General features: G+C 48.4%; 1 protein-coding gene across 1 annotated transcript in view; it reads left to right on the forward strand.

Moving 5' to 3' along the window:
* The first annotated feature begins 780 nt into the window (after positions 1–780).
* The window catches only part of LOC136336520 (ectonucleotide pyrophosphatase/phosphodiesterase family member 7-like), a 34505-nt gene continuing 8994 nt past the window's right edge, over positions 781–26291 (forward strand). Inside the window, exons 1-2 of the mRNA XM_066278275.1 lie at positions 781–1074; positions 19337–19482. Coding sequence (XP_066134372.1) covers positions 828–1074; positions 19337–19482 — 393 coding nt within the window. The 5' untranslated portion in view covers positions 781–827. The remainder of the gene's footprint in view (positions 1075–19336; positions 19483–26291) is intronic.

Raw genomic sequence — 26291 nt, forward strand, 5'->3', positions numbered from 1 at the left:
ATGTCCAGGCGAGGCAAATCCTGAACAGAGAGAAAGCAGATTGTCGGTTGCTGGGGGCAAGGGGAGAGAGGAATGAAGAATGACTATGAATGGATATGAGGTTGCATTTTGAAACAATGAGAATATTCTGCAACTCTCAATAGAGAGTGGTGATGGCTGCACAATGTTGTGACTGTACTCAATGTCACTGAATTTGTACATTTGCAACTGGTTAAAGTGGTAACTTCAATCTAATGTCTGTATGACCACAATAATTTTTTTTTTAATTCTTATGGGGAATTTTCAACTAATAACCTTCCTAAGATTTGAAAAAATACTCATAAAATAGGATAGAGAATGTATAGACAGTCCCCAGCCCCCCCATGGGCACTTAAATCATGCTGGCTGTCTTCATAATTATAATGCAAAGTCCTCCCTATACAAACAGGATCTACTAAGCAAAGGAAAGCCCCAGTCTAACTTGTCTCCCAAATCTTTACAACAGTAAAATGAGTATAAGAGTCCAAAATATTTCACGCGACTTGGCTTTTCTCATCGGGGTAAAATACATATAACATAAAATTGACCATTTTTACCATTTTAAAGTGTATGATTCTGTGGCAGTAAGTGCATTCACAATGCTGTGCCAACATCGTCACTACCCATTTCCAGAACTTTTTCGCCGTGGAAAACGTGCCATCTTGTTAACACTCTGGGTATTCTGATCCTCAGCAGAGCTAGAGCCGAATTATCAGTTTGGACTTTGTTCAACCACAGATACAAAAGGGAGAAGACGGGAGCAGGCCCGTGAACTCTGTGACGTGTCCCTGCGAGGCGCTCGCAGCACGATGGGGCTCAGGGTCCTCGGGCTGCTGCTGCCCGTTCTACTGGGTTGGGCCAGCGGCCACCCCGTCCCCGGGAGGAAGAGCTTCAACAAGCTGCTGCTGATCTCGTTTGACGGCTTCCGCTGGGACTACGACCAGGATGTGGACACCCCCAACATGGACCGCCTGGCCCGGGAGGGAGTGAAGGCCAAGTACCTCACCCCGCCCTTCGTGACAATGACCTCCCCTTCTCACTTCACCACAATCTCAGGTGAGTCCCACTCTGCAGTCAGTCCACACGTGCTGGTGCAAGGCCCCGACATCTGTCGTTCCCTGAGGCCGAGCCCATTCTGTCTCAGTTCTGGGGGGACCGAGGCAGCTCATGTCGCTTGGGGTCACCCCCTGGAAGAAGCACTAACTTAGAATACCCTGGGATCTCAGGGCTGTTTCTAGAACCCCGTGGGCTACGGGGCGCTGAGCTACAGACAGAATCAGGATTAGGGCTGCAGTCTCCTGAGGGACCCCGTGCCCCCCAGACCCAGCCCACCCTCCACCCCGCATCTCACACAGTGGCTGGTGGTCTTTTTAAAAAGTAAGTCATTAAAGAATTTTATAAAAATAATAAAACCTTAAAGTTTAAAGAACTCAGTTAGATCAGGCAACTCCCCCTGCTTAACGCTGGCAGGTTAAAGGGACAGGGATGCTCTTTGAAGAGAATGCAAATTTTGTCCTTCAAGGGCCAAGAAGGTCCTCACGGGCAGGCCCCTGGTCTCTCCTGACCTCTCTCATCTCTCTTCCCCTCGAGTGTTTCCCACCATATGACAAAGGCCTCCTACCTGTACCTCCTGGCAGCCCCACCTGCCTCAGGGCCCTTGCCTGGGCTGCTTCCCCCAGCTCCCCTGGAGCAGGTAGTCCACGGGGCGGGCGGACATTAGACAAGCACACACACTACTAGATCTCGTTACAACTCGGAGAGGCACCAGGGAGGAAGAGGAGAGCTTCTCCAGGAGAAGACGGCCAGGGTGAGCGGATATGAAATTGAAGAGGCAGGAAAGGGTCCTAGGATGGGGACAATTGAGCTGCAAGTGAAAGAGACCTTGAGGGACAAGAGAAAGGAAAAGTGTTCTAGGCAGAGGGAACAGCATGAGTGAGGTCTCTGTGACAAGAAGGATCATGGTTGTCCCAGAATCCCCACTATAATAAGAATAACATTTGCTTCCGTTTCCCACATGGGCTTGACGTCAGCACCGTGGTAGGTGCTCTGCCTCCGTTAACTCTGATACAATACTGCAAAGCACTGTCCCCATTGCGCAGATGAGAACTCTAAAGCTGAAGAGCTGCCCAGTGGCTCGGCCAGGAAGTGGGGAAGGGAGGGGCCAGGCCTGGAAGCAGGGTGCCCCTGGCCACAGGGAACTGGGAATCCGCCGACCCCTCTCACAGGGCGTGAAGAGGTGCCACTTTCTGGAGGTTCCAGGGCAGCTCAAGTCACCTCTGAGATGACATGCAAACTGCCAGCGCCATTTTTCAGGGAGAGGGTTTTATCTCTTCCACCAGACTCTCCAAGGGGCCCTCTAATCAGAAACTTCAAAAATAAAGCTGAACGACCACTCAGAGGGAGATTTGCTGAGAGATTTTCCTATATGTAAACTCTTTGAGAGGCTAGTCATTTGGGAACTATTAGCACCAGGAAGCAGGGACTAAATAGCCCTTTTCTGGAAAAAGCAAACACCACTTCCCAGTGGCTCTAACTTCATAACACTTCAAAGATCTCCTGTGGGCAGGTGCTGGGTCCCTGGCCACGGAGAATATATATGGGCATGAAATTTTATAAGGCTTGCCCACTCTTTATTTCTTCCCAAAAGGGTTTTGATGAGAAGATATAAACAGTGAGAGCAAATTTTTAAAATTACAAAATCCCCCCGACTCCTCTCCTAGCTCACTGCCCGCGGGGGATGGGGACAGAACAGCTCCAGTGGAGGGCAATCTGACAGCTTCCACACGATCACGAGCGCAGGAACTTTATTATTTGGCAATAGCACTTGTAGGACTTTATCCTACAGATATATATCTGTGCGGGGGAGGGGGGGAGCCATGTACTTACAAAGTTACTCATTGCATTAGTGTTTGTAACCACAAAAGAAAAGACCCACCCAGAGGAGAGTGGCTAAGTAAAATATATCCACAGAATGGCATACTCTGTCATCTTTCCAAGAAAAAAAAACGAGGAAGGCCTTGGTGCCCCTTAAGAAGCTATCTCCAAGATGCGTTAAGTAACAAAAGTGAGATGCGAAGAATGTGTGCAGTATGGGTGTATATGTGCAAATTCTATACATGTGGATATACACGCATACAATTGCTTCTAGAAGCAGAGAGGACCTCTGGATATGTAAACAGGAAATTGGTAACACTGGGTCCTCCAGGGAAAGGGGTGGGGTGCGAGAGAGACTCAGATTGTGTGCCCCGTATGTGGTTTTAGGTCTTGGACCATGTGAACATATTGACTAGAAGAAACAAAGTGTTATAACACACAAAGTAAAAATATTTTTAACTCACCCGTGTGGAAAAGGCAAGTTCTGTGTCCCCCTTATTTAAAACAAGACCGGCTCCGTCTCCGTGGCGGGGCCATCCTGCGCACGGGGTTTCCCTGCTGACATGAGGGACCGGCTCCGTCTCTGTGGCGGGGCCATCCTGCGCGCAGTGTTTCCCTGCTGACACGAGGGACCGGCTCTGGCTCTGTGGCTAATCCATCCTGTGCGCGGTGTTTCCCTGCTGACACGAGGGACTGGCTCTGGCTCTGTGGCGGGGCCATCCTGCGCGCAGTGTTTCCCTGCTGACACGAGGGACCGGCTCTGGCTCTGTGGCTAATCCATCCTGTGCGCGGTGTTTCCCTGCTGACACGAGGGACCGGCTCCGTCCCCGTGGCGGGGCCATCCTGCACGTGGTGTTTCCCTGCTGACACGAGGGACTGGCTCTGGCTCTGTGGCGGGGCCATCCTGCGCGCAGTGTTTCCCTGCTGACACGAGGGACCGGCTCTGGCTCTGTGGCAGGGCCATCCTGCGCACGGGGTTTCCCTGCTGACACGAGGGACCGGCTCCGTCCCCGTGGCGGGGCCATCCTGCACGTGGTGTTTCCCTGCTGACACGAGGGACTGGCTCTGGCTCTGTGGCGGGGCCATCCTGCGCGCAGTGTTTCCCTGCTGACACGAGGGACCGGCTCTGGCTCTGTGGCGGGGCCATCCTGTGCGCGGTGTTTCCCTGCTGACACGAGGGACCAGCTCTGGCTCTGTGGCGGGGCCATCCTGTGCGCGTTGTTTCCCTGCTGACACGAGGGACTGGCTCTGTCTCCGTGGCGGGGCCATCCTGCGCGCAGTGTTTCCCTGCTGACACGAGGGACTGGCTCTGTCTCCGTGGCGGGGCCATCCTGCGCGCAGTGTTTCCCTGCTGACACGAGGGACTGGCTCTGTCTCTGTGGCAGGGCCATCCTGCGCACGGGGTTTCCCTGCTGACACGAGGGACCGGCTCCGTCTCCGTGGCGGGGCCATCCTGCGCGCAGTGTTTCCCTGCTGACACGAGGGACCGGCTCTGGCTCTGTGGCGGGGCCATCCTGTGCGCGGTGTTTCCCTGCTGACACGAGGGACTGGCTCTGTCTCCGTGGCGGGGCCATCCTGCGCGCAGTGTTTCCCTGCTGACACGAGGGACCGGCTCCGTCTCCGTGGCGGGGCCATCCTGTGCGCGGTGGGATGGGGAGCAGCCTCCATCCACCCACTGTGACAACCAAAAACGTCTCCAGACATTGCCCAATGCCCCTGGCTGAAAAACCACTGCCCTGAGAGCTTGAGCCCAGAACCTGGCTTATGAAGATGCCCGGCAAGTACCACGATCATCTTGTCCTTCAATTCTCATTAACAGTGATATGAGGTCAGGACAGTTACTCTCTCTATGGTCACAGAACACACAAATCTTCCCTGGGGCAGGAGCAGGATTCGAACTCAGCCTTGAACAGTTAATGAAGTCTTTAGCCCCTGTCCTCCAGATGACTACAGCCCTCTGATATCTTTGCTTTAAGTAATCATTCCCAACCCCCTTGAATGTTGCCTGTCCTCAGAGCTTCCAGGCAATGAGTATATATGCTGAATAGCTGTATTAATGAGAGAGAGGCCACCCTGGACCCAGCAAAACCACTGGTATTTGTCTTCATGAGCTGAGCTCACGCTGACCTCTGCCTGACTCCAATGTGGAAAAGAATCATCTGTAATAGGAAAAATAATGAATACAAATTGGTGCTGCTGGCACCCAAAGACCTCATCAGATTCCAGGGGGTCGGCCTGACACAAACTATGATAAAAGAGGCTCTCTTGGCCCCACAGCTAATTCACCGATGTTCTTACAAACACCTCTGGGCAATTTAACATGGGAGAGAGGGGGTGACGGGGCATGCTGCCACACTGCCCCACATCTCAGCTGCGAAGTAGGATGGCACAGCACCACCCCTCCGAGAACCCTAGATGGACTCCAAGGATGCAGGGCCAGGTGGTCCCAAGGTTGGAGAAGCCAGGCCCCAGGCCCAGGGCCTAAGAGTAGGCCCTCCTAAAGCATAGCTGACTTGGCTGCCCAGGTCAGAACCCTGGGCCACCCAGGACACAGTCCACATCTGGGCAGCAGGCCCTCCTTGTGCTTTGGGACTGCCAGGTGTGCGAATACCTCAGCCTCCCCCCAGAGCCAGGATCTCAGGAGTCTCATCAGCTTTCCCTGTTGCCAGGGAAGAAGGTCTTCCTGGAGAGATTTTTTTAGGATGCTCTGCTATATGCATTCTTTCATTCGATTATTGTTTGAGCATCTCCATTGGGCCAGGCAGTGAGGATAGTGATAACTAGACACTTACGTGTCTCCAGGGCCTTGCCATCCTCCCACAGCCTGTCCTACAACACATGCCCATGTCCCCTGTCCTCCCAGGTCCCGCAGTCCTTTGGCGGGGCTTGCTTCTGTTTCTCTGTAGTCCTACCAGGGAGAAGGACAAAAAGCCACTGTCCTCGGAACCCTTCCACCTCCGCTCCTTTCTCTGACAGTTTAGGGCATCAGACAGGGGAGTTTTGTTCTTACTCACCTGTGTCCCCCCGAAAACTTGATCTGCACCCCAACTCCCCTGTGGCTCCCACAAGGAACCCAGCTTGTGAAACTCAAAGCCAGGGGCGTCCCTGCTTTCTCCACTTTTCCCCTTCCTTGAAGCATGGGCAGAAGTCCTGGCTGTCTGAATGAGGGAAAGGCTATGGGAGAGAGCATTTTAACTGGCTGTTAATTCAAAATAGCCCAACTTATCATTTCTCCACTCAAGAAAATCTTTGCCCCCCTAAGAAGGGCATAGGTTTTCCCTGTCCAGGTCTCTCAGTGGGTAAGCAACAGGCTGTCTCTGTTCCCCAGAGATCTCAGGTTCAACCCTGGTCAGGGCACATAGGAGAAGCAATCCATGAGTACACAACTAAATGAACAACTAAGTGACACAAGTTGATACTCCTTTCGCTCTCTCTCCCTTCCCCTCCCTCTCCCTTCCTCTCTCAAATCAATGGGGGGAAAAAAAAGAGCGTATATTTTTCCTTCAAGTATTTGCCCACCAGCACCACCTGCAAGAAGGGGAAGTGAGGCCTCTGTCTAGGATCAAGGCTTCCAAGTGCAGCAAGACCTGGCTGTGAAGTGACGTTCTCCCTCCAGCTCCCCAAAGGGGAGCACTGGGCAGGCCTGCAGATTCATCAAGCTCCTCCCCTCCCTCAACAGATGGGACATGACTTCCACCAAGATAGTTTTCTGTCTCCTCCCCGCCCCCATCCATCCTCCCAGCTCCATGCCCCCGCCCCACACGGAGGGGAGCTGGCCACAGCACCTGAAAGTTCCCTAAGCTGGAAGCTGGATGAGTTTTCAATGGCTGCGTTACCACGAACTCAGTAGCTTAAAACAATACCCACTTTGTATCTCTTGGTTTCCGTAGATCAGGATTTTGAGCGTGACCGAGTTTGGTCCTCTGCTCAGGGACTCACAAGGCTGCAATCAAGGTGTCGGCCAGGCTGGGGTCTTCTCCCAGCTCATGTGGCTTTGGAAGAAGTCATTTCTTTGCAGCTTAGAACTCATGGCAACTTGTTTCGCCAAGGTCAGCAGGAGAGTGTCTCTCTCCTCTAGACCAGTGGTTTTCAACCTTTTTATACTTGGGGACAAGTGACCTAGCCAGCCAGCAACAGAAACATGCAACAAATAAAGTTTTATCTTACTGCGCATAACAGTGCAATAGGATACAAGCTGGTGCTTGATTTCCAAACTCCACATGTATGATGCATTGAATACTACGTAAGTTTGTCCAAATGCTTTTTTGCCTATTGCACGTGATTTGTTAATGTTCTGCATGGTGCAGAAGGTTGTATGAACAAGGCTACAAGTTCCAAAAATACCTAAGACAACTTCAATAGTATTTTCATCAGTGATACAGGCTGATAAGTGGCAATCACTCTGAGCATAAGCAAATTCAACTGAGATCATTGGGTCTATAATCTTCATACACTATCCCGGTAGTGAACTCTTTTGCAGACTGGCATGGATTTCCGGTGACTGGCACCAGACCATGGGCCAGTGGTTGAAAGACACTGCTCTAGACCCTCTTTTAAGAGCTCACCTGATTAGGTCAGGGCTACCCTAGATAATTTCCCTTTTGATTAACTCAAAGTGAACTGATTAGAGGTCTCATTCAGTAACATCTGCAGAATCCCTTCAACTTCTCCGTGTATTATTGGTTAGAAGCAAGCCACTGGCAACGTCCATGTCCAAGAGGAGAGAACTAAACAAGGTGTGTATATGAGGAGGCAGGGATCTCGGAGGCCATGCTGGAATTCTGCCTACATCAATAGGTCCTTGATGGGGGCTCAGATAACCAGGAGGTGAGCATCAGTTTTTGTTTAAAGGCAACCGGAAATAGGGATTGGTACCCCAGAAAAGCTTCCAGAATTAGGGTCTAACCTCTGAGCCCCAGGGGTTGGTACAAGAGGGGCAAGGAGCGGCCATAGAGGGTGGACCGCCCACATCACCATGTGTCACCTCATCAGTATTAGACCCTTTCTGTTGCTGAGATTAAACTGATGAAGATGAGGATGAGAACTAAGATGGTTGTGATGATTTTGAAGAAGAGGAAGAGAGAGGAGAAGAAGGAGGAGAAAGAGGAGGAGGAGATGGAGGATCAGGAGAAAGAGGATTATTAATCTGTAACTGCTCACATGCTTTTTCTAGGGCTTCCATAACAAATACTGCAAACTGGGTGGCTTAAAACAGCAGAAATTTGTTGTCTAGCAGTTCTGAAGGACAGAAGTGTGAAATCAAAGTGTCATTAGAGCCATGCTCCCTGTGAACCCTATAGGGCAGGGGTTAGGAAACTTTTTGGCTGAGAGAGCCATGAACGCCACACATTTTAAAATGTAATTTCATGAAAGCCATACAACGAGCCGTATACGTTATGCATTATCCAATAAAAATTTGGTGTTGTCCCGGAGGACAGCTGTGATTGGCTCCAGCCACCCGCAACCATGAACATAAGCGGTAGGAAATGAATGGATTGTATTACATGAGAATGTTTTATATTTTTAACATTATTTTTATTAAAGATTTGTCTGCGAGCCAGATGCAGCCATCAAAAGAGCCACATCTGGCTCACAAGCCATAGGTTCCTGACCCCTGCTATAGGGAATCCTTCTTTGTCTCTTCTTCGCTTCCTGTGATTCACAGGCAATCCTTGGTGTTCTTTGGCTTGTAGATGCATCACTACAATCCCCTGTGCAATCCATGGAGCTCTCCCTGTGTCTCTGTCTTCTCGTGCCATCTTCTTACAAGGACACTAGTCATTTGGATTAAGGGTCCATCCTACTTTGGTATGACCTTATTTCTGCAATGGTCCTATTTCCACATAAGGTCACTTTCTGAGGACCTGGGGCTTAGGCCTCCACATATCTTTTCACAGAAACACAATTCAACTCATAATTCATTGATAGCTTCAGGTGTGGCTACATCCTGGTCCTCAAATTATGTCATCAAAATGATCTCTCTGTCCCTCTCTCTCCCTCCCTCTCTCTCCTACTCTCTCTCCTTTTTTTCCTAAGAGTGACCACAGAATTCCCAAGATGACTCTCCTTGCGCTAATATCCTTCTCAGAACCAGTTGCTGTGGTCAGGGTGATGGAATGGTGCTGACCACCCCAGCTGGGACCACATGCCCACCCCCAGGTTAGCCCTGCACAAAGGGTGTGAACTGGGAATGGTGGGCTGGTGGGTCCCCAGTGGAAAGTCGGGGACTATTATCAGAGGGAGGAGCAAGGGAAGAAGGCCTGGCAGAACTGAGAGAAGCCCACCACCCCAGCCTGAGTGCAACCTTGCAGGGCAGGGATGGCAGTCTGCAGACCAGAATCCAGTACTCAGTCCCCTGAAATCACACCTCTCTCTGTGGGGCCACCCACAGAGCAGGGAACTAGTGATCACACCTGCAAACAGCCACCTCCCAGCACTGTCCCTCCACCTCTCTGAACTCTATTGTAGTTCCCCTCAGATCTCACCAGAATGAAAAGCCATGCTCTGAGGCTTAGCAGCTCACTCTGATAGGCAAAATCACCCAATTCCCTCTCTCTCTCTCTCTCTTGAGAAGCCTGTACTTACTGTACCATCACTAGTAATGACAATGAGCATTTTTTGCAATCTCAGTTTTTATTACAAAATGATTGAGAACCCGTAAAAGTTATGTTGTTGAAACTAAGGAAATCCTGCCAAGCAAATGGGGGGTGGGGGCGGATAGGAATTCTTATGGTAGCAGCATAAATATATTTTCTCCCCCCAAGGAACCAACTAAAATTAAGAAGCTATCACCACTGTGTTTCAGATAAAATCTATCAAAAGCATAGCCATGATATTATAATTTGACAGTTTTAGATCTAGTCAAATGGATATGGCCCTGGGGTATAAAGGAGACATTCCATAACTAGATACTGGTCAAGAATAATAAAAGTAAGTTTCTCTCTGTTCAACATTTTCTCCTTCTTTGACAGGACACTTGATGGCAGCGTAGGGGCCCCTGCTGGCCAAAAATTAAGTCTCTAGTTCTAGAACCGCCCCCAGGGCAACCCCAAAACCAGAGCAACCACTTACAGCCATGTAGATTGTGAACAGCACAATCCTGAGGGTCTGTTTTCATGAATAACATATGAGTGGTGCCCCCTGGAGGTGTGCAGTGCACAACTTGCACAGATGATTCGTTGTTTATCATCGATCCCAAAATCAACCTGCAGGAGGTAAAAAACTTCCCATAGATGTAAACCAGTCATGAGTCCACCTCCCCTTCTCCATGAGAACAGGAGCAAAGGACAGGTGGCCAAAAGTACTTGGATGAGCTTTAGGACAAAATTAGTTTCTCAGCCTTGGTACTATCAACATCTTGAGCCAGATCATTCATTCTTTGTCTTGGGGGGGATGGGCATCCTGTGCACATAGAGTGTTTAACAGAATCCCTGGCCTCTGCCTGCTAGAGGCCAGCAGCATTCTCCCCCAGTTATGACAACCAAAATTGGCTCCAGGCATTGCCAGATCTTTCTTATGGGGCCAAATCACTACCTAGTTGAAAACCCCTGAACAAGATGTACAATATTCAAATCACATGTAAATCAGAGAGCCAAAGGTCATGCAGATGACAACCTAGCCATTGGGGGTGGGGGAGTCTGCAAGAGGTAAGAGAAGTAGAGAAAAAGAAAGGAAATTAAATTCCTGCTGCTGGTAACAAGACAAGCCCAGCAGATGTTGGAAACCTAGTTGGAAGATCCTGTCAAAATTAATCAGCTCCCATCCTGTTCCCCCAGCAACAGCCCCCGGCTAAAAAAGTCCTGGAAGTCAACAAAGGCCAAAACACAGGCAAGCAGAACTAAGAAACAACAGATTTGGAACAAAAACATGACCCTATAACACCTGTCATTTCCACAAAGGGAAAAAAAATGGAATCATGGGAAAAAAATTGAAAATAATAAAAGCTGGAAAACCAAGGTCTGTCCTAACATTTCATTATGGAAATTTCTGCAGAAAAAGCAGAGAAAGTTTCATGATGAACCACTGCGCACCCAGCACCCAGCTGCAAGAATTTGTCCATACTTTGCCACTCTAGTTCCATTGTCCCCACACAATGCCCTTTGCTTTCTTCTTTCCTTTCTGTCCTTCCTTCCTTCCTTCCTTCCTTCCTTCCTTCCTTCCTTCCTTCCTTTCTGGAATCTTTTAAAGCAAATGCCAGATGTCATGTCATCCCATCCATAATACATCAGTATGCATTTCTAAGAGTTTGGTTCGGTTTGGTTTCTACATAACCTCCATGCCAGATTTAACTGATGTACTTGAAGAAACTATTAATAGAATTCTTGCAAGTGTGTAAAAGATCTACTTGCCACCACAGAGCCTCTCCTACTAGCACTGCTCAAATTTGAATGTGTATATGGACAATCGGGGCATCTGGTTAAAATGCAGATTCGGGTTCAGGGAATGTGGGTTGGGGCCTGAAGGTCCACATTTTACCAAGCTCCCAAGTGAGGTTGACACCAAGGGTCCATGGAGCACACAATAGGAAGGGTCAGCCCAAAACATCATAGCAAACAAGCAAAACATCGTGACTGCTCTGGCTTCCAAGGCCTTGAGTGAGAGGAGAAGCTGGAATCACTGGAGACGGACAGCACAAGTGTATTAGTTTCCCGTGGCTGCTGTCACAAAGCAACACAAGCTGGTGGCTTAAAACAACAAAATGCCTAGAGGCCAGAAATCCAAAATCAAGGTGCCAGCAGGGCTGTGCTCCCTCTGGAGGTTCTAGGAGAGAATCCTTACCTACCTTGCTTCTTTGGTGGCTGCCAGCATCCCTTGGCTTGTGGCAGCATCAATCCGGTCTCCATTTTCCTGGTCACATTGTCTCCTCTTCTATTGCCTGTGTTCTCTTCTATTCTGCTTCTTATATAAGGAAATGCGTCTTTGGATTTAGAGCCCACACAGATAATCCAAGATAATCTCCTCATCTCAAAATCTTTACTTCTGTAAAGTGAGGTAACATTGTTTCCAAATAAGGCTGCATTCACAGGTTCTAAGGATAAGAATATTGTCCTATCTTTGGAGGGAAAGGGGGTACCATCAGCCCATTACCGTGGTAAGAGAAATGGTAAAGTGAAAAAAAATATGCAGAAGCAAGGACAGATCCTGTCTCGGTGACAATGGCCAGTAAATCGAGCCAAAGGTAGAACTGTGTGTCAGTAAGGATCCCAGATGCAGCCCAAGGACAGCACCTCTGCCTCCAGCTCCTTGAAGAAAGAGCGTTTCTGTTTCTGACAGCAGCTCGAAGGAAGAGGTGCGGGTGAGGAAGCCCATTCTCTGCTGGCCTCGTTCCTAAGGGACCACGCCTCTGCCTTAGAGCCATTCTCAAGTCTTGTTCAAGGATGCAATGATTTATTGATGGCTATAATTAAAAAGTAATGTCAAAAAGAAGCAGCGTCAGCACTTGTCATTTGCATATACACATGAGCAAGAGCAGCTTAGTAAAATGGGTGCACTAGGGTTTTATTTTCTCTATCCCGAGAAGGGCTGCCATCATCTGGTGCTAAGGTGGAGGTCAGGCCTCATTTCTAGAGCAGGAGTTGGTAAGGTGTCACATTTCAGTTGGTGCACTGAAACACCTGTTCTTATTTCCATATTTTTATGTTATCAGTGGGTGGCACTCAGGGTTATAGACTTGGGGTGAGTGTGGTTTTGAGCCCTGGAAGGGATTCCTTTAGTGGGAATTTGGCTGTGGTTCTGCATTAATTTGTCTGCTCAAGATTGGAGCACTGGGTTGATTTCAGGTGATTGGTTGACTTGATTTGGCAGCTGTACTTGCTGATTTCATACTGGCTGGTTATTAAGACATTTTCTTCTTTAGTTTTGGGAATGTGAGTTTAATGAAGCACTGGACCTCACAAATCAGAAGGAAAATGAAGGTACATTTAAAGCTTATATGCTAGATTAGTTCAAAGGAATTAGTAAGTGACTCACAGTAGGTCCTCAAATTATTGTTAAATAAGTGGATGCATGAAACCATGTCAGTGCCCAAGTGCACTATTTGCAAATATATAGACCAGTGGTGGTCAACCTGGTCCCTGCCGCCCCCTAGTGGGTGTTCCAGCTTTCATGGGGGGCGGTAGTGGAGCAACCAAAGTATATATAAATAAAAAGATAGATTTAACTATAGTAAGCTGTTTTATAAAGATTTATTCTGCCAAACAGCAAAAATTCGACATAAAGTACTTGGTAAGTAATTATTATTATATGCTTTAACTTGCTGTAATTCTGCTTTATAAATTTTATAAAGTAAAGTTACTTTCCTACTTTATAAATCACCATTACTGTGGAACCAGTGGGCAGTTAGAAAATTTTACTACTAACAGAGATACAAAAGTGGGCGGTAGGTGTAAAAAGGTTGACTACCCCTGATAGATACTGTTGCACCTGAAAATTAGTAGGTAGAAGCTGAGAAAATGTTGGATGGAGGGAGTGCTTTTATTGTGTCTTTAAATTATAGCATGGTTTATTTTAATTCCACTAAAGTATTTTTTCCCAAATTGACTTCAGACTAAATCAAGTTCTGCTTTCTAGTTGTTCGATCATACCTGGCCAACTGCAAATGAGATGTAGGGTGGGAGGGAATTTATTCAATTCAGCAAACATTTATTGAATGCTTACTAAAGGAACAGCCCCATGCTTTGTGCCAGGGAGATTCCAACATAAATATGTCACCACCCTACTCTCAGCATGTCAGAGAAAAACGGTTATAAGAAACAGAAATCCATTCACACTAGCTCAAGGGGAAGGACCACACTGCAAAGCTCTAGCGAGCAAACTCATGAATGTGAGAACCACATTAGAGGCCATTAAAGGATGGAAACTTCCTCTTTCTGGCGCTCAGAAGTCCAGCAGTCTTTCTTATCAGCACCATGGACTTTCCTATCTCTGCTTCTCTCACTCTCAACCATCTTTCTCTTTCTGCCCATGGTCAGCCACGGTAGACAGCAGAGCCCACCACCAGCTGATTAGCTACTGTGTCTCTTGGTTCAAGTCTTGAGAGAGAGAGAGAATTGGGTTTCCAGCCAACCAATTGAATATAGGGAGGAGACATCACGTGGTACAAACATGGTGCCTAGACCCACCTTTCATCAGGATTTATGAGTAGGGGATTCGAAGAGAAGGTACCTGTGAGCACTGCAGGCACTCTAGAATGTGCTTTTGCTGTTTTTAACTCTCTCTCCTGCCCCCTCTCTGTAAATACCCTGAGACAATCCAGGATAATACTTGGCTCAAAATATTTGAGAAGGGGAAGGAGACAGAAAAAGTTGGACCACACTCTGGACATCGTGGTTTCCTAAACTCACTCTGTATGTTTGAGAAAGAAATGTCAGTCCCTGAGAACCAAGAGAAGGAGCTGAATCTCTCTGGGTTTGTTCCCAGACCTGAAATGCTCGGCTGGGTACATTTGCCCACACCTTGCCATAAGTGATATGGCGTGGGAGTCGGCATTGTACCCTGATTAGAGCTTTATTAGCAAGCAGCAGAAATCTCATTCACAAGGAGAACTCATCCTACTTCCGGTTTAGCTTGCATAATTGCCCACATCACCAGGCATTGAAATGACATGGATGACAGACGCTTAGTATAACAGAGAAGGAAAGAGCCCTTGGAAATGGTTAACGTGGCTTGCTTCACAAAGAGGGAAACTGAGGCCCAGAGAGAGAGAGAGTAAGGGGCTCATGAGAGGCAAGACCGACCCTCTCCTCCAGTCCAGCCCGCCTTGCACAGCATCGAGCGGGACTCGCCCCTTCGCGGCCTCTGGAACTCCAAGCCCAGGCCACAGTGCACCCTTCACCTCGGCTTTCTAGCCAGGTCCCTGGTTGTGGCCAAAGTAGAAAACGCAATTGAAGTAAAATATGAATGCCGCTCCCTACAGCTAGCTGTTCCTTTCTCCGCTTTTCTTCTCCTCTGTCGTGTTGCGCCCACATTCCAGAACGGGCCCTCGACCAGGATAAAGAGGCTTGAGCAGCGGGAAGGAGGAATCAAAGGGGCCGCGGAAACCCCTGCCGGGTCATTAGCGGCTGGATTTAGAACATGCCTTTAAGTGTCAGGGTAGAAATAACCCAAGCCCCACGGAGATGGTTCCCCGTGTGCAATTACTGAGACTAGCTGTGTGCCGAATGGAAGGGTCATGCTCCCTGAGCTCATTTTAGCTTAGTTGTTTGAAACTTGGGTAACATCGCTTTGAGGAGAAAATGGATTCTATGATTGGTTCCCAGGCTAGTCTACTTAGCTGGAATTATAATTGACCTGTGGCTGACACAGGGCATGCAATCAGCATCCTTAAGGTGCAGGAGGGGGAAGTTTCCATGTCCACGGCACCCTTTGCTTTCTCCCATCTCTTCTCCCAAGTCCTCCCAGGGGCTCTGGACCCCAGGCCTTCCCAGATACTGGAGGGAGCCAGGTGTTGATGCCTGCCTGCCCTCCCCCTGGTTCTCGATGGTGGGCCACCTGCCGGAATTAAGGCGTGGATGTTAATGACTCATATGCATGTGTGCATGACTAAAGCCCCTGAGCCAGTGAAGCTGACAGTCCATGGGCACTAACACCACCTTAGGAGCTCGTTAAAACTCAGGCTCCCAGGCCCCACGCCAGAGGAGAGGCTTCAGCAAGGGCTAGAAGCAACTCAAGTCTAAGACTGATGGTAGAAACTACCATGGAGAAACCCTACACTAGGCAAAATGGCAGGTGTTTGTAATCCCAGGGTGAGTTGCTTTTTACTGAGCAGGAAGACAGAACAGAATCCAGGATATTTCAGGTTAAAAAAAAAAAAATAGAAGGCAAAGTCGAGCAGCTCCCTGGGTGAATTATCTGTGTGCTTCCGCTTCGTCTGCCAGAACGTGGCACGGCCCAGCCGTGAGAAGGCTCAGGCACTGTAACAAGAGGAGGGCTCAGGGTAGATTGCAGAGGGCTTCCATGATTAATTGGTGAGGCTTGAACGGTTCTTGCCCATTACAGCCTCTACCAACCAGTAACAAAGTACTCCCACTGGCGGTGTCCAGCCGACTCCTGAGAGACAGTATAGCACAGAGATTAAAAGCACTGGCTGTGGAGTTCAACATCATCAGGCATGGAGAAATGCAAGTCAAAAGCACAACGACACACCCCTTCATACCCACGCGGTTGGCCACGATTCGAAAAAGGAAAATAACAAGTGTTGGTGAGGACATGGAGAAATTGTCATCCTTGTACATTGCTGATGGGCGTGTAAAATGGTGCAGCCACTGTGGAAAATAGTTTAGCAATTCCTCAAAAATGCAAACAGTTACCATATGACTCAGCAATTTTACCCCTAAAAGAATTAAAAGCACAGATTCAAACAGATACCTCTACACGAGTGTTCATAGCAGCATTATTCACAGTAGACAAAAAAAAAAATGGAGCCCTGGCCGGTTGGCTCAGTGGTAGAGCGTCGGCCTGGCGTGCGGGGGACCCGGGTTCGATTCCGGCCAGGGCACATAGGAGAAGCGCCCATTTGCTTCTCCACACCCCCCCTTCCTCTCTGTCTCTCTCTTCCCCTCCCACAGCCAAGGCTCCATTGGAGCAGAGATGGCCCGGGCGCTGGGGATGGCTCCTTGGCCTCTGCCCCAGGCGCTAGAGTGGCTCTGGTCGCGGCAGAGCGACGCCCCGGAGGGGCAGAGCATCGCCCCCTGGTGGGCAGAGCATCGCCCCTGGTGGGCGTGCCGGGTGGATCCTGGTCCGGCACATGCGGGAGTCTGCCTGACTGTCTCTCCCCGTTTCCAGCTTCAGAAAAATACAAAAAAAAAAAAAAAAAAAAAAAAAAAAAAAATGGAAATAACCCAAATTTCTATCAACTAATGAATGGATTAAAAAAAACTCTAGTCTATTCAGATATGGAATATTATTCAGCCATGAAAAAGAATGAAATAGAGATACATGCTACAGAATGGATGAACCTGGAAAACTTTATGTTCAGTAAAAGAAACCAGAGACAAAAAGTCAATATTGTATGATTTCATTTCTATGAAATGTCCAGAGTAGACAAATCCATAGAGACAGAAAGTAGATTAATGGCCAACAGGAAATGGAGGAAGCAGAGGCGGGGTGACTGCTAATGATACAGGTCTCCTTTTGGGGTGATTAAAAGTCTTGGAACTAGAGATAGGTGATTATTTCACTATGATTGCACAAACTGCCACTGACTTGTACACTTTAAAATGTTTATGGTAATTTTAAGTTATGTAAATTTTACATGAATAACAAAAAAGCATGGGCTATAACCAAACCTCCCATGTTGAAAGCCTAGCTCTGCTGCACGACCTTAAGCAAACTCTGTGCCTCAATTTCCTGTAAAGGGAGAAATCTCTGAAGGGGCCTATAGTAATGCCCACTTGCAGGGCTTTGGGGCGGGTTACATGAATTGATGTCCCTATAGCAGTGGTCCCCAACCCCTGGGCTGTAGACCGGTATCGGTCCGTGGGCCATTTGGTACCGGTCCGCAGAGAAAAAATAAATAACTTACATTACTTTAATTTTATTTATATTTAAGTCTGAACGATGTTTTATTTTTTTTGTTTTGTTTTGTTTTGTTTCTGAAGCTGGAAACGGGGAGAGACAGTCAGACAGACTCCCGCATGCGCCCGACCGGGATCCACCCGGCACGCCCACCAGGGGCGACGCTCTGCCCACCAGGGGGCGATGCTCTTCCCCTCTGGGGCGTTGCTTTGTCGCGACCAGAGCCACTCTAGCGCCTGGGGCAGAGGCCGAGGAGCCATCCCCAGCACCCGGGCCATCTTTGCTCCAATGGAGCCTTGGCTGCGGGAGGGGAAGAGAGAGACAGAGAGGAAGGAGGGGAGGGGGTGGAGAAGCAAATGGGCGCTTCTCCTATGTGCCCTGGCCGGAATCGAACCCAGGTCCCCCGCACGCCAGGCCGACGCTCTACCGCTGAGCCAACCGGCCAGGGCCTGTTTCATTTTTTTAAATGACCCGATTCCCTCTGTTACATCCGTCTAAGACTCACTCTTGATGCTTGTCTCGTAAGTTCGACAATTATATTTAAGAATACCACAGTTTTTACGCCGGTCACATAATTTTATTTTGTGCATTTATCCATCCCACCCTAAAGGCCGGTCTGTGAAAATATTTTCTGACATTAAACCAGTCCGTGGTCCAAAAAAGGTTGGGGACCACTGCCCTACAGGACTTGGCGTGGTTAACGTGTGCCATGGTTTCATCACAAACCTATCGCTGTTTCACAGGCAAACCAAGGCCAGGAGAGCCAGGAGCTTGTTCAAGTTCACACAGCAACTTCAGAAGTCATGTCAGGGTTGGCACCCAGTTCTTGTACATTCTAGGTCGCTGCTCTTCCTCTGCTGACAGTCTGATCTGCTCCCTGACCAAGCATCTTGACACTCCAAGGCCCCCAAGCCCGGGCAGCAATACAAATTCTTTCCAGTAACCCCACGTGTGGTTGGCTCTGTGGCCTACCTACAGGGTGGAAACAATTCTTTAAAGCTTTACAGCAACAACTCTTTTTGTGTCTTGGGCCACCATGGGGGACTTTCCCCACCAGCAGCCTGGTGGTGACGGACCTTGCAGAGCGCTTTCCCATTCACTGTTCCCATGACCATGAATGTCCTGCCTCATTTTACCTTGGACATGAGAGAAATCATCTCCATCTTATTACAGTCAGTAGGGTCATCCAGACTCTTTCTCCTCCAGGAGGCAGGGGAGCGGGAGCTCAGTGCCCCCTAGACTGGCCCCCACGTGGCCTCTCCTTTTCCCTGGTTGGATGTACGAGCACAGGGATTTTTCGTACTCGGTTCAATTCCAGCGTCTTCAGGAACAATCTAGCTTGCTCACATTCCCCATTCTACCTTCCTCCCTCAAGTAGAGAAAAACAAGTCTCTATGTCTGGAAATCCTCCCTGAGTCCTCTGGTTCCCTCAAACAGCATACATAGCCCATGGGAGTCCTAGGAGAAACCGTAAAAGGTTTGCTGAATTGGGCTGAGTGGATGTTCAGTATGGAATCAGACCATCGTAAGCAGAAGATAAGAAAAATAACCCCACAGGAAGTGTCCAAATCCCAGGCTCTTAGTTTCTAGACATAGAATAACCCGAAAAACCTGGCCTCCCTACACCTTGCCTCCCTTCCACCTTCATCAGCTTCCACAGCCGACACGGCTTCCCCCTGGGCTGTGAGGCCTGTCCCGGGAGCAGATCCGATCTGGCAGGTGTGAGGTGCGATTAGCCCTTCCTTTGTGGCTACCAATGTTCACACCTCCAGAAAAGCAGTCTGAAGCCTCTGGGTAGCCACCTGGAGCCATAGTCCACCAGAAGACACAGGCCAACCCAAAGGATGCTGGGGGAGGTGGTCTTAAGACCACATTATATCCCGAGCAGCATCTGTTCATAGAACTTATACCTTCCATCCTTATCCCCAAGGTCGCTGGATTGAAGATCACGGAGTCATTCACAACATGATGTTTAACACTGAGACAGGTTGGAAGTACTCCTTCAAGACCACACAGAACAAGACTGAGTGGTGGGACAATGGCGTGCTCCCCCTCTGGATCACAGCCCAGAGACAGGTACCATCAGAAACCCTAGGCTTGCTTCTCATTTTAAGGCATGTGGGATGGAGATTAGAAGCTGTGTGACCTTGGGAAAGTGATTTAACCTCTCTGAGCATCCGTTTCCCTAACTGTGCAATAGGGATCATGATGATGCGCTTATTTAACAGAGTTGGTATAAGGATTAAATGAGATATGTGTGAAAAGCAGCGGGCATGGAGCAAATGCTCTGTAAGTTTTAGCTGTTATGGATGGACAAGTCAGGGCAGAGACTGGCTTAATCACGATTGTACCTCCGGGGCTCACCATAGCGTCTGGCCCCAGCAGCTCTTCAATAAATATCTGTTTATAAACTTGCCTCAGACTTAGGCATAAAAGCCCTTAGGAACAAAGCTGACTATTTAATGAATCTTTGGATCATAAAAAGCCCTGATGAGAACACGCACTTGAAAGGATTCCAATGGCCATTCATTACTGCTTTGAAAAGGCAGAAATCAGAGCTGTGTGTTCAACTCCTGGCCCCAAAACCTGTTTCCAGCTTTGCATTTTCTCAATGAGCGTCCAGTCATCACTCTAGAATAGAACCTCTTCCTTCTTCCCCAAGACACCAGCCCTTCCTCCAAAGCTATCCTGGTGCTAGGGCTTCATCTCTGTTTCCCAAGCCCACACTAAGCGTGTCACATTGCAAGGCGGCATAAGGCAGCGGCTCAGAATGGAGTCTGTGGACTCAGACACCCGTAGCAGGCACCCAGCTGCCTCCACCCTTCCGCAGCTGCATGACCTTGGACAGTGACTTCCTCTCTGCGTTTGAGTTGCCCCATCTGTAAAGTAAAGACCGTCAGAGTCCCTCCTTCATAGGGACACTGGGAGGATTAACTGAGATAATGCCTGTAAGGTACTTAGATCTAAGTGCTCAAAAATATCAGTCATGCTTTTGAATGGAGGCTGAATCATTCTAGCACTTGGTCAGCTGGTCACTACCGCTCTAGGCCAGAACTATCCAATGGGACATTCCATGACAACAAACAGGTTCTATCACACACTGTTCAATATGGGAGCCACTAGCTGCGTGTGGTTATTGAGCCCTTGAAATATGGCTAGTGAGCCTGGGGAACTGAATTTTAATTGTATTTAAGTTGAATTAATTTCTGTTTAAATCTAAATACCACCTGTAGCTAGGGGCTACCATATTGGACAGTGCAGCTCTAGAAGAATCACAGTGGGTGGTCAATAATCCCATCCTACCTCAAGTTCATTTTTTTTTTTCTCTAACTGTTGGGCCTTAATTCCTTCCTCTCCTGTCATGTTTTTAAACTTTGAGGCATAGACCACGCAAATAAATTCTGTCCTCCCAAGAAAATAATGCTCATAACACTATAAGTCAGGCCCTGATTTAAGTGCTTTACATATATATAACAACATTATATATATACATATATTAATGCATAACAACATCTGTGGTGGGTGCTGTGATTATACCCATTTAACAGATGAGTAAGTTGAGACAGAGAGCAGTGCCATAGCTTCTCAAAGTCACAACGCTAGTGAGAGGCAGAGCTGAAATGTATTGCCCTGAGTTTGGCAATTCTTAACAGTTAACCATGACATAACATTACTTCTGTGGCCAAAACATTAAGCTGTGGATTTCATACTACATCTTCTATTTGCTTAGCTGCAGGGGAGGGCTAGACAATTTCCTCCTCCGCCTCCTCCTCCTCTTCTTTCTTCTTCTTCTTCTCGTTATCTTCCTCCTCCTCCTCTTCCTACCTCTCCTCCTCCTCTTCCTCCTCCTCCTCTTCTTCTTCTTCTTCTCTTCTTCCTCTTTCTCCTCCTCCTTCTCCTCCTCTTCCTTCTTCCTTCTTCTTCTTCATGTTCTTCTTCCTCCAGTCTTCTTTAATTCACTATTCAAACCCCAGGGCCTCTCTTGCCAGGGTATCTGTTCACTGGCATGGGCCTCAGGCAATTTTCTCCTTTCCTATCATTTTTCTTATTTATGGTTCTTATCTCGTTGCCATTTATTTGCAGGATTTGCTTCCTTCTGCTCAATTCATAATCAGAGTGTTTTTGCTCTTTGCTGAATTCATAAGTGATTGTGCAAAAAAGGGATCTGATGCATGGCCAGGCAACTGACAACACGCCACTCATTCGGCAAATGAATGTCTAACTGGTATATCTCGTTCTGCCACCGGCAGCTCCTGCCCTGAGACAGGGCTGACAGCCAGCAACCTGAGGTGCTGATAGAAAAGCTGCTGCAATCAGATCAAATTCCTGCAGCCGGCTAGTGCCCCATAACAGCACTCCAGCTGGCCCTAAATGCCGTTCAGGGGCACATCTGTATTGCCAGGCAGGGCTGGAGGAAGGGGGCCTGCCCTGTATCTGTCATTTGGAAAATACATCTCTTTCCCAAGTCTCTTTGCGGTGAGCTTTGTGCAGATTGATACATGAACCTTTGATAGGACTAAAATGCTTTCCTTCGGTGACACTAATGCTGCTGGAGTCCATCAAGGTGCACGAGAACTGACACACCCTGGTGGATGGTGCCTAAAAGATAGGATTCCCGTCCACCTTTACATTCATTCGTCACAGCCCGCAAGCATGCTCACATCCCAGCAGGACTTCCCTGAAGGTCAGGGGATAAACCGAGAGGCCCCAGGCAGAGCAGGCTCGGAGTGTCAGTGAGCACCCCAAATAACTGAATATGAACCATGGCCAAGGTTCACAAACCCTAACGCTCTGAGAAAGGCAGGCAGCCATGACTGTGAGACCCAGAAAAACCGTGAAAATCTGCCTGGCAATACAGATGTGCCCCTGAACGGCATTTAGGGCCAGCTGGAGTGCTGTTATGGGGCACTAGCCGGGGCTGCAGGAATTTGATCTGATAGCAGCAGCTTTTCTATCAGCACCTTCTTCGCCTCTCCCTGAAGAAGCTATAGAGCACGTTCAGGCGTGTGACGGCAAAGGACCAGCTGAGTGAGACCTCACGGGTGCCGAGAGTTTGTAACAGGACCACAGTGGGCGACTACCAGGAGGGGACTTGGGCAGAGGGTGTGGGAGGGCAGCTACCGCGCTGGGTGCTCAGGGCAAGCCCCGTCTCCATTAGCCTCGAAATTTGGAAGAGCTGTGAGCAAGATCCGCCTAACACAGTAAGGTAACGCATCCCAATATTGGCCCAACCTGTGTCTTTATTACACATCATAAAGGCTCTAAGAATAAGTTTCTCCTCCAAACGCGGGGGGAGGGGGAGAACACAGAACCCTGACCATCTAGCTGCCTTCTGCCCAGCGGCCCCTCCTAAGCACAGAAAAGCGGTTGAACACTCCCAGCACCAATTTCGACTTCTGAATTGCCAACACGTGAGGCCCATCTCCCCCCCCCCCCATCATTCCCTGAAACACAGAAGGAACTCCTTTCCCTGAGCCACACGTACCCCCCACCAAAGCACAGGGGCCTTCATAAAACGCGTGCCTTGTGGCATTCATCTGTCGCCTCCAGGAAGAGATGAGACCAAGTGCAAGGCCAAACTGAAACGTTTCCTCCAGAACGACTGGTTCTGAAGAGTTTTGTGAGTCTACTCAGAACCCAACAGTCAGGATTTCCCCATAGGACAGGGGTCGGGAACCTATGGCTCGTGAGCCAGATGTGGCTCTTTTGATGGCTGCAGCTGGCTCGCAGACAAATCTTTAATAAAAATTAAAAAAAAAAAACAAAAAACGTTAAAAATATAAAACATTCTCATGTATTACAATCCACTCATTTCCTACCGCTCATGTTCATGGTTGCGGGTGGCTGGAGCCAATCACAGCTGTCCTCCGGGACAACACCACATTTTTATTGGATAATGCGTAATGTACACGGGTCGTTGTATGGCTCTCACGGAATTACATTTTAAAATATGTGGCGTTCATGGCTCTCCCAGCCAAAAAGTTTCCCGACCCCTGCCGTAGGAAGTACCGACTCTTGTTTTTAAAAAGCATCTTGAAAGCAATGGCCACACTGATGCCACACTACGCTAAAGGAGAATAATGAACCTAATAAAACTAGCGATTTTCCAATTGCTATTGCCAGTGAAACGGTGATTATGCTAATTAAAGGGTAGAATAGTAAATACCAACTCTCTTGCATCCAATTAAGTGCTCAGATTATTTCTCAGAAGTATTGGTTGAATGTGGCACTTTTGATTATCACGGGTCCCAAATAAACAGAGCCGTGTGTTTGTGTGCATACACGCTCTACACACACATTTCTCTCTGGAGCTGATTTCATGGAGCAGCACAGCTAAAATTCCTATGGGACCAAGTGAGAAAAATCATAGCTTCCTAAGATATAGCTTGAAAGATCGTTAAAGAAGGTAGGTGTTGAGAATACAGCACAAGAAAACAGTTCCACTTCAAGTTGGGAACCTCTGAGATTTAACATGCAAACATCAGAAATTCAACTGGATATGCAGAGCTGCCTAAGTTCCTCAGAAAGGCAATGTCAATTATTCTAAGTAATAAAATAGCCAGTCAAACTTCCACCTACAAAATGTTAGAAGTGTCACCCTTCTTCCAGCCAAGTCCATACTTCAGAGTCAAGTCAATTCACATGTAAGTTAAACAAAGCCTCGTCTAAAACGGAGAATTATGTTGATTGCCAATCAGAAATGCGATAAATAAATACTAGAGGATTTGCAAGTTAAAGCAACCACAGAAATTGTATCAGAAAGGAAATGTGTTACCTGTGGAGGTTGTAAATAAGACACTAGGACCCAGAAGAGAAAGTTTCTGTGACTATTTCCATAAGTCACCCACAAAAAGATATAATTCATGTATTCATTCAACATGCATTTAATCAACAGTTAGGACTTGCTCTGAGCCAGGCCTGTCCTAGGTCCCAGGAGAAGTGTGGTCAACAAGATAGACACAGCCCCTGATCTCCTTGAGCTCACTCTCTAGAGGAGACAGAGTAAGTAAGTAAACAAATCAAGATAATTATGGGTTGGGGAAAGCACTTTAGAGAAAATAAGACTGCATCACCTAATAGAAAATGAATGCTGGAGGACAGAGGGGATAGTATTTCGCCCATAGCTATGAACAGCAAAGTTCCCAGACTCTTGCAAATACTATTTAGTATTCAGAGGCTGTCTTAGGTCAAGTTTTCTAAAAGCGGAGCCTGAGGCAGGGATTCAGTGCATGCAGAGCGCTGAGGGAGAGGTCTCAGGACATGGGGGTAAGGAAGACTGGCAGCGCAGAGGACAGCCTAAGTGAGATGTGGTCCCCGCTGGAGACAGCTTCAGCCTGACCTCATGAGGAGCGCTGGAGCATGAATGAACCCTAATGTTAACCCATCCTAAGGCCAGGGAGTTGGCCTTCTGTCCTCCACCAGTCAGTCGCTGCTCACAGGCAAGTGGAGGTGGAGGAGAAGCAGTGTGGGGTGCCTTCCCAGGTGATACAGGACTTGGCTACTCAGTGAGGGTAATTTTCCAGAGAATGAGGCAGCTGAGAGTCATTAGCAGCCACCCTCAAATAAGTGGGTGTGGGTGCATTGATCCAGGAAGGGGATCTGGGTGGGGCACCAATAGCATTCCCTTCAACTTCCAAATTCCTTTCCTACTTCTCAAACAGATATGGGAAGTTTGGGCAATAGTCTTGGTTATACTTTTCCACTCATTTGTTGACTAAATAACCACAACCGAGGGGCCATTATCCCAAAAGTCTTCCCAGTCATTTATTCTCCATACCAAATCAACATAGTCACACCACCACCATCCTTTGGTGCTCCTGAAGCCAATGAACTTGTCAAGATATCCAAATCTTGGGTGATCCAGGCAGTGTCACAGAGCAGCCCTCAAAGTAACAGCTTAGCTGAGATGAAGGGAAGTATTTACTCCCCAGATAAGCAGGCCATTTCTTCACTGAATCAAAAATCTATATTTGAGTAGCTACTCTGTGCCCATTCCTGGTTGAGGAGCTGCTTTGCAAAAACAGAACCTACTTAGTGAAAAGTGTCCATCTCGTTGTTAACACATCGGTGAGCATACAGAAAAGTATTTTCTTTTCCTAACTATTTTACCAAGCTTTGTCCAAAACCACCTTTCTCTCAGTGGTAGAGCGTCGGCCTAGCGTGCGGAGGACCCGGGTTCGATTCCCGGCCAGGGCACACAGAAGAAGCGCCCATTTGCTTCTCCACCCCTCCGCCGCACCTTCCTCTCTGTCTCTCTCTTCCCCTCCTGCAGCCAAGGCTCCATTGGAGCAAAGATGGCCCGGGCGCTGGGGATGGCTCCTTGGCCTCTGCCCCAGGCGCTAGAATGGCTCTGGTCGCAATATGGCGACGCCCAGGATGGGCAGAGCATCGCCCCCTGGTGGGCAGAGCGTCGCCCCATGGTGGGCGTGCCGGATGGATCCCGGCCGGGCGCGTGCGGGAGTCTGTCTGACTGTCTCTCCCTGTTTCCAGCTTCAGAAAAATGCAAAAAAAAAAAAAACAAAACAAAACAAAACCACCTTTCTCCTGAGGGTCACTGGTGCAGATCACTTGAGAATATTTTCACGACTTTGCAGTCACTTGTGTTGTTAAAACAGCCCCATTGCTGAAAATTCAGTTCTGCTCATGGTAGACCCTTCATCTCCAATCCAAGTCAAAGCTCTCCTCCCCAGATGCCCCCTACCCTCTCTCTCCACAGACCCCCTGGTGGCCCCAGCAGCCTGAAGGAGAAGGAGTGTGGTCTGTGCTCTTCCAGACACACACACACACACACCCTTTCCCGGTTTACTCTCTGCGAACAGGGAGAAGAAGAGACATCAGCTCCTCCATGACAGATTGTAAGGAGGCCATGACCCTCTTCCTATTGG

Source organism: Saccopteryx bilineata, chromosome 4 (genome assembly GCF_036850765.1).
Source record: "Saccopteryx bilineata isolate mSacBil1 chromosome 4, mSacBil1_pri_phased_curated, whole genome shotgun sequence".
Classification (NCBI taxonomy): Eukaryota; Metazoa; Chordata; class Mammalia; order Chiroptera; family Emballonuridae; genus Saccopteryx; species Saccopteryx bilineata.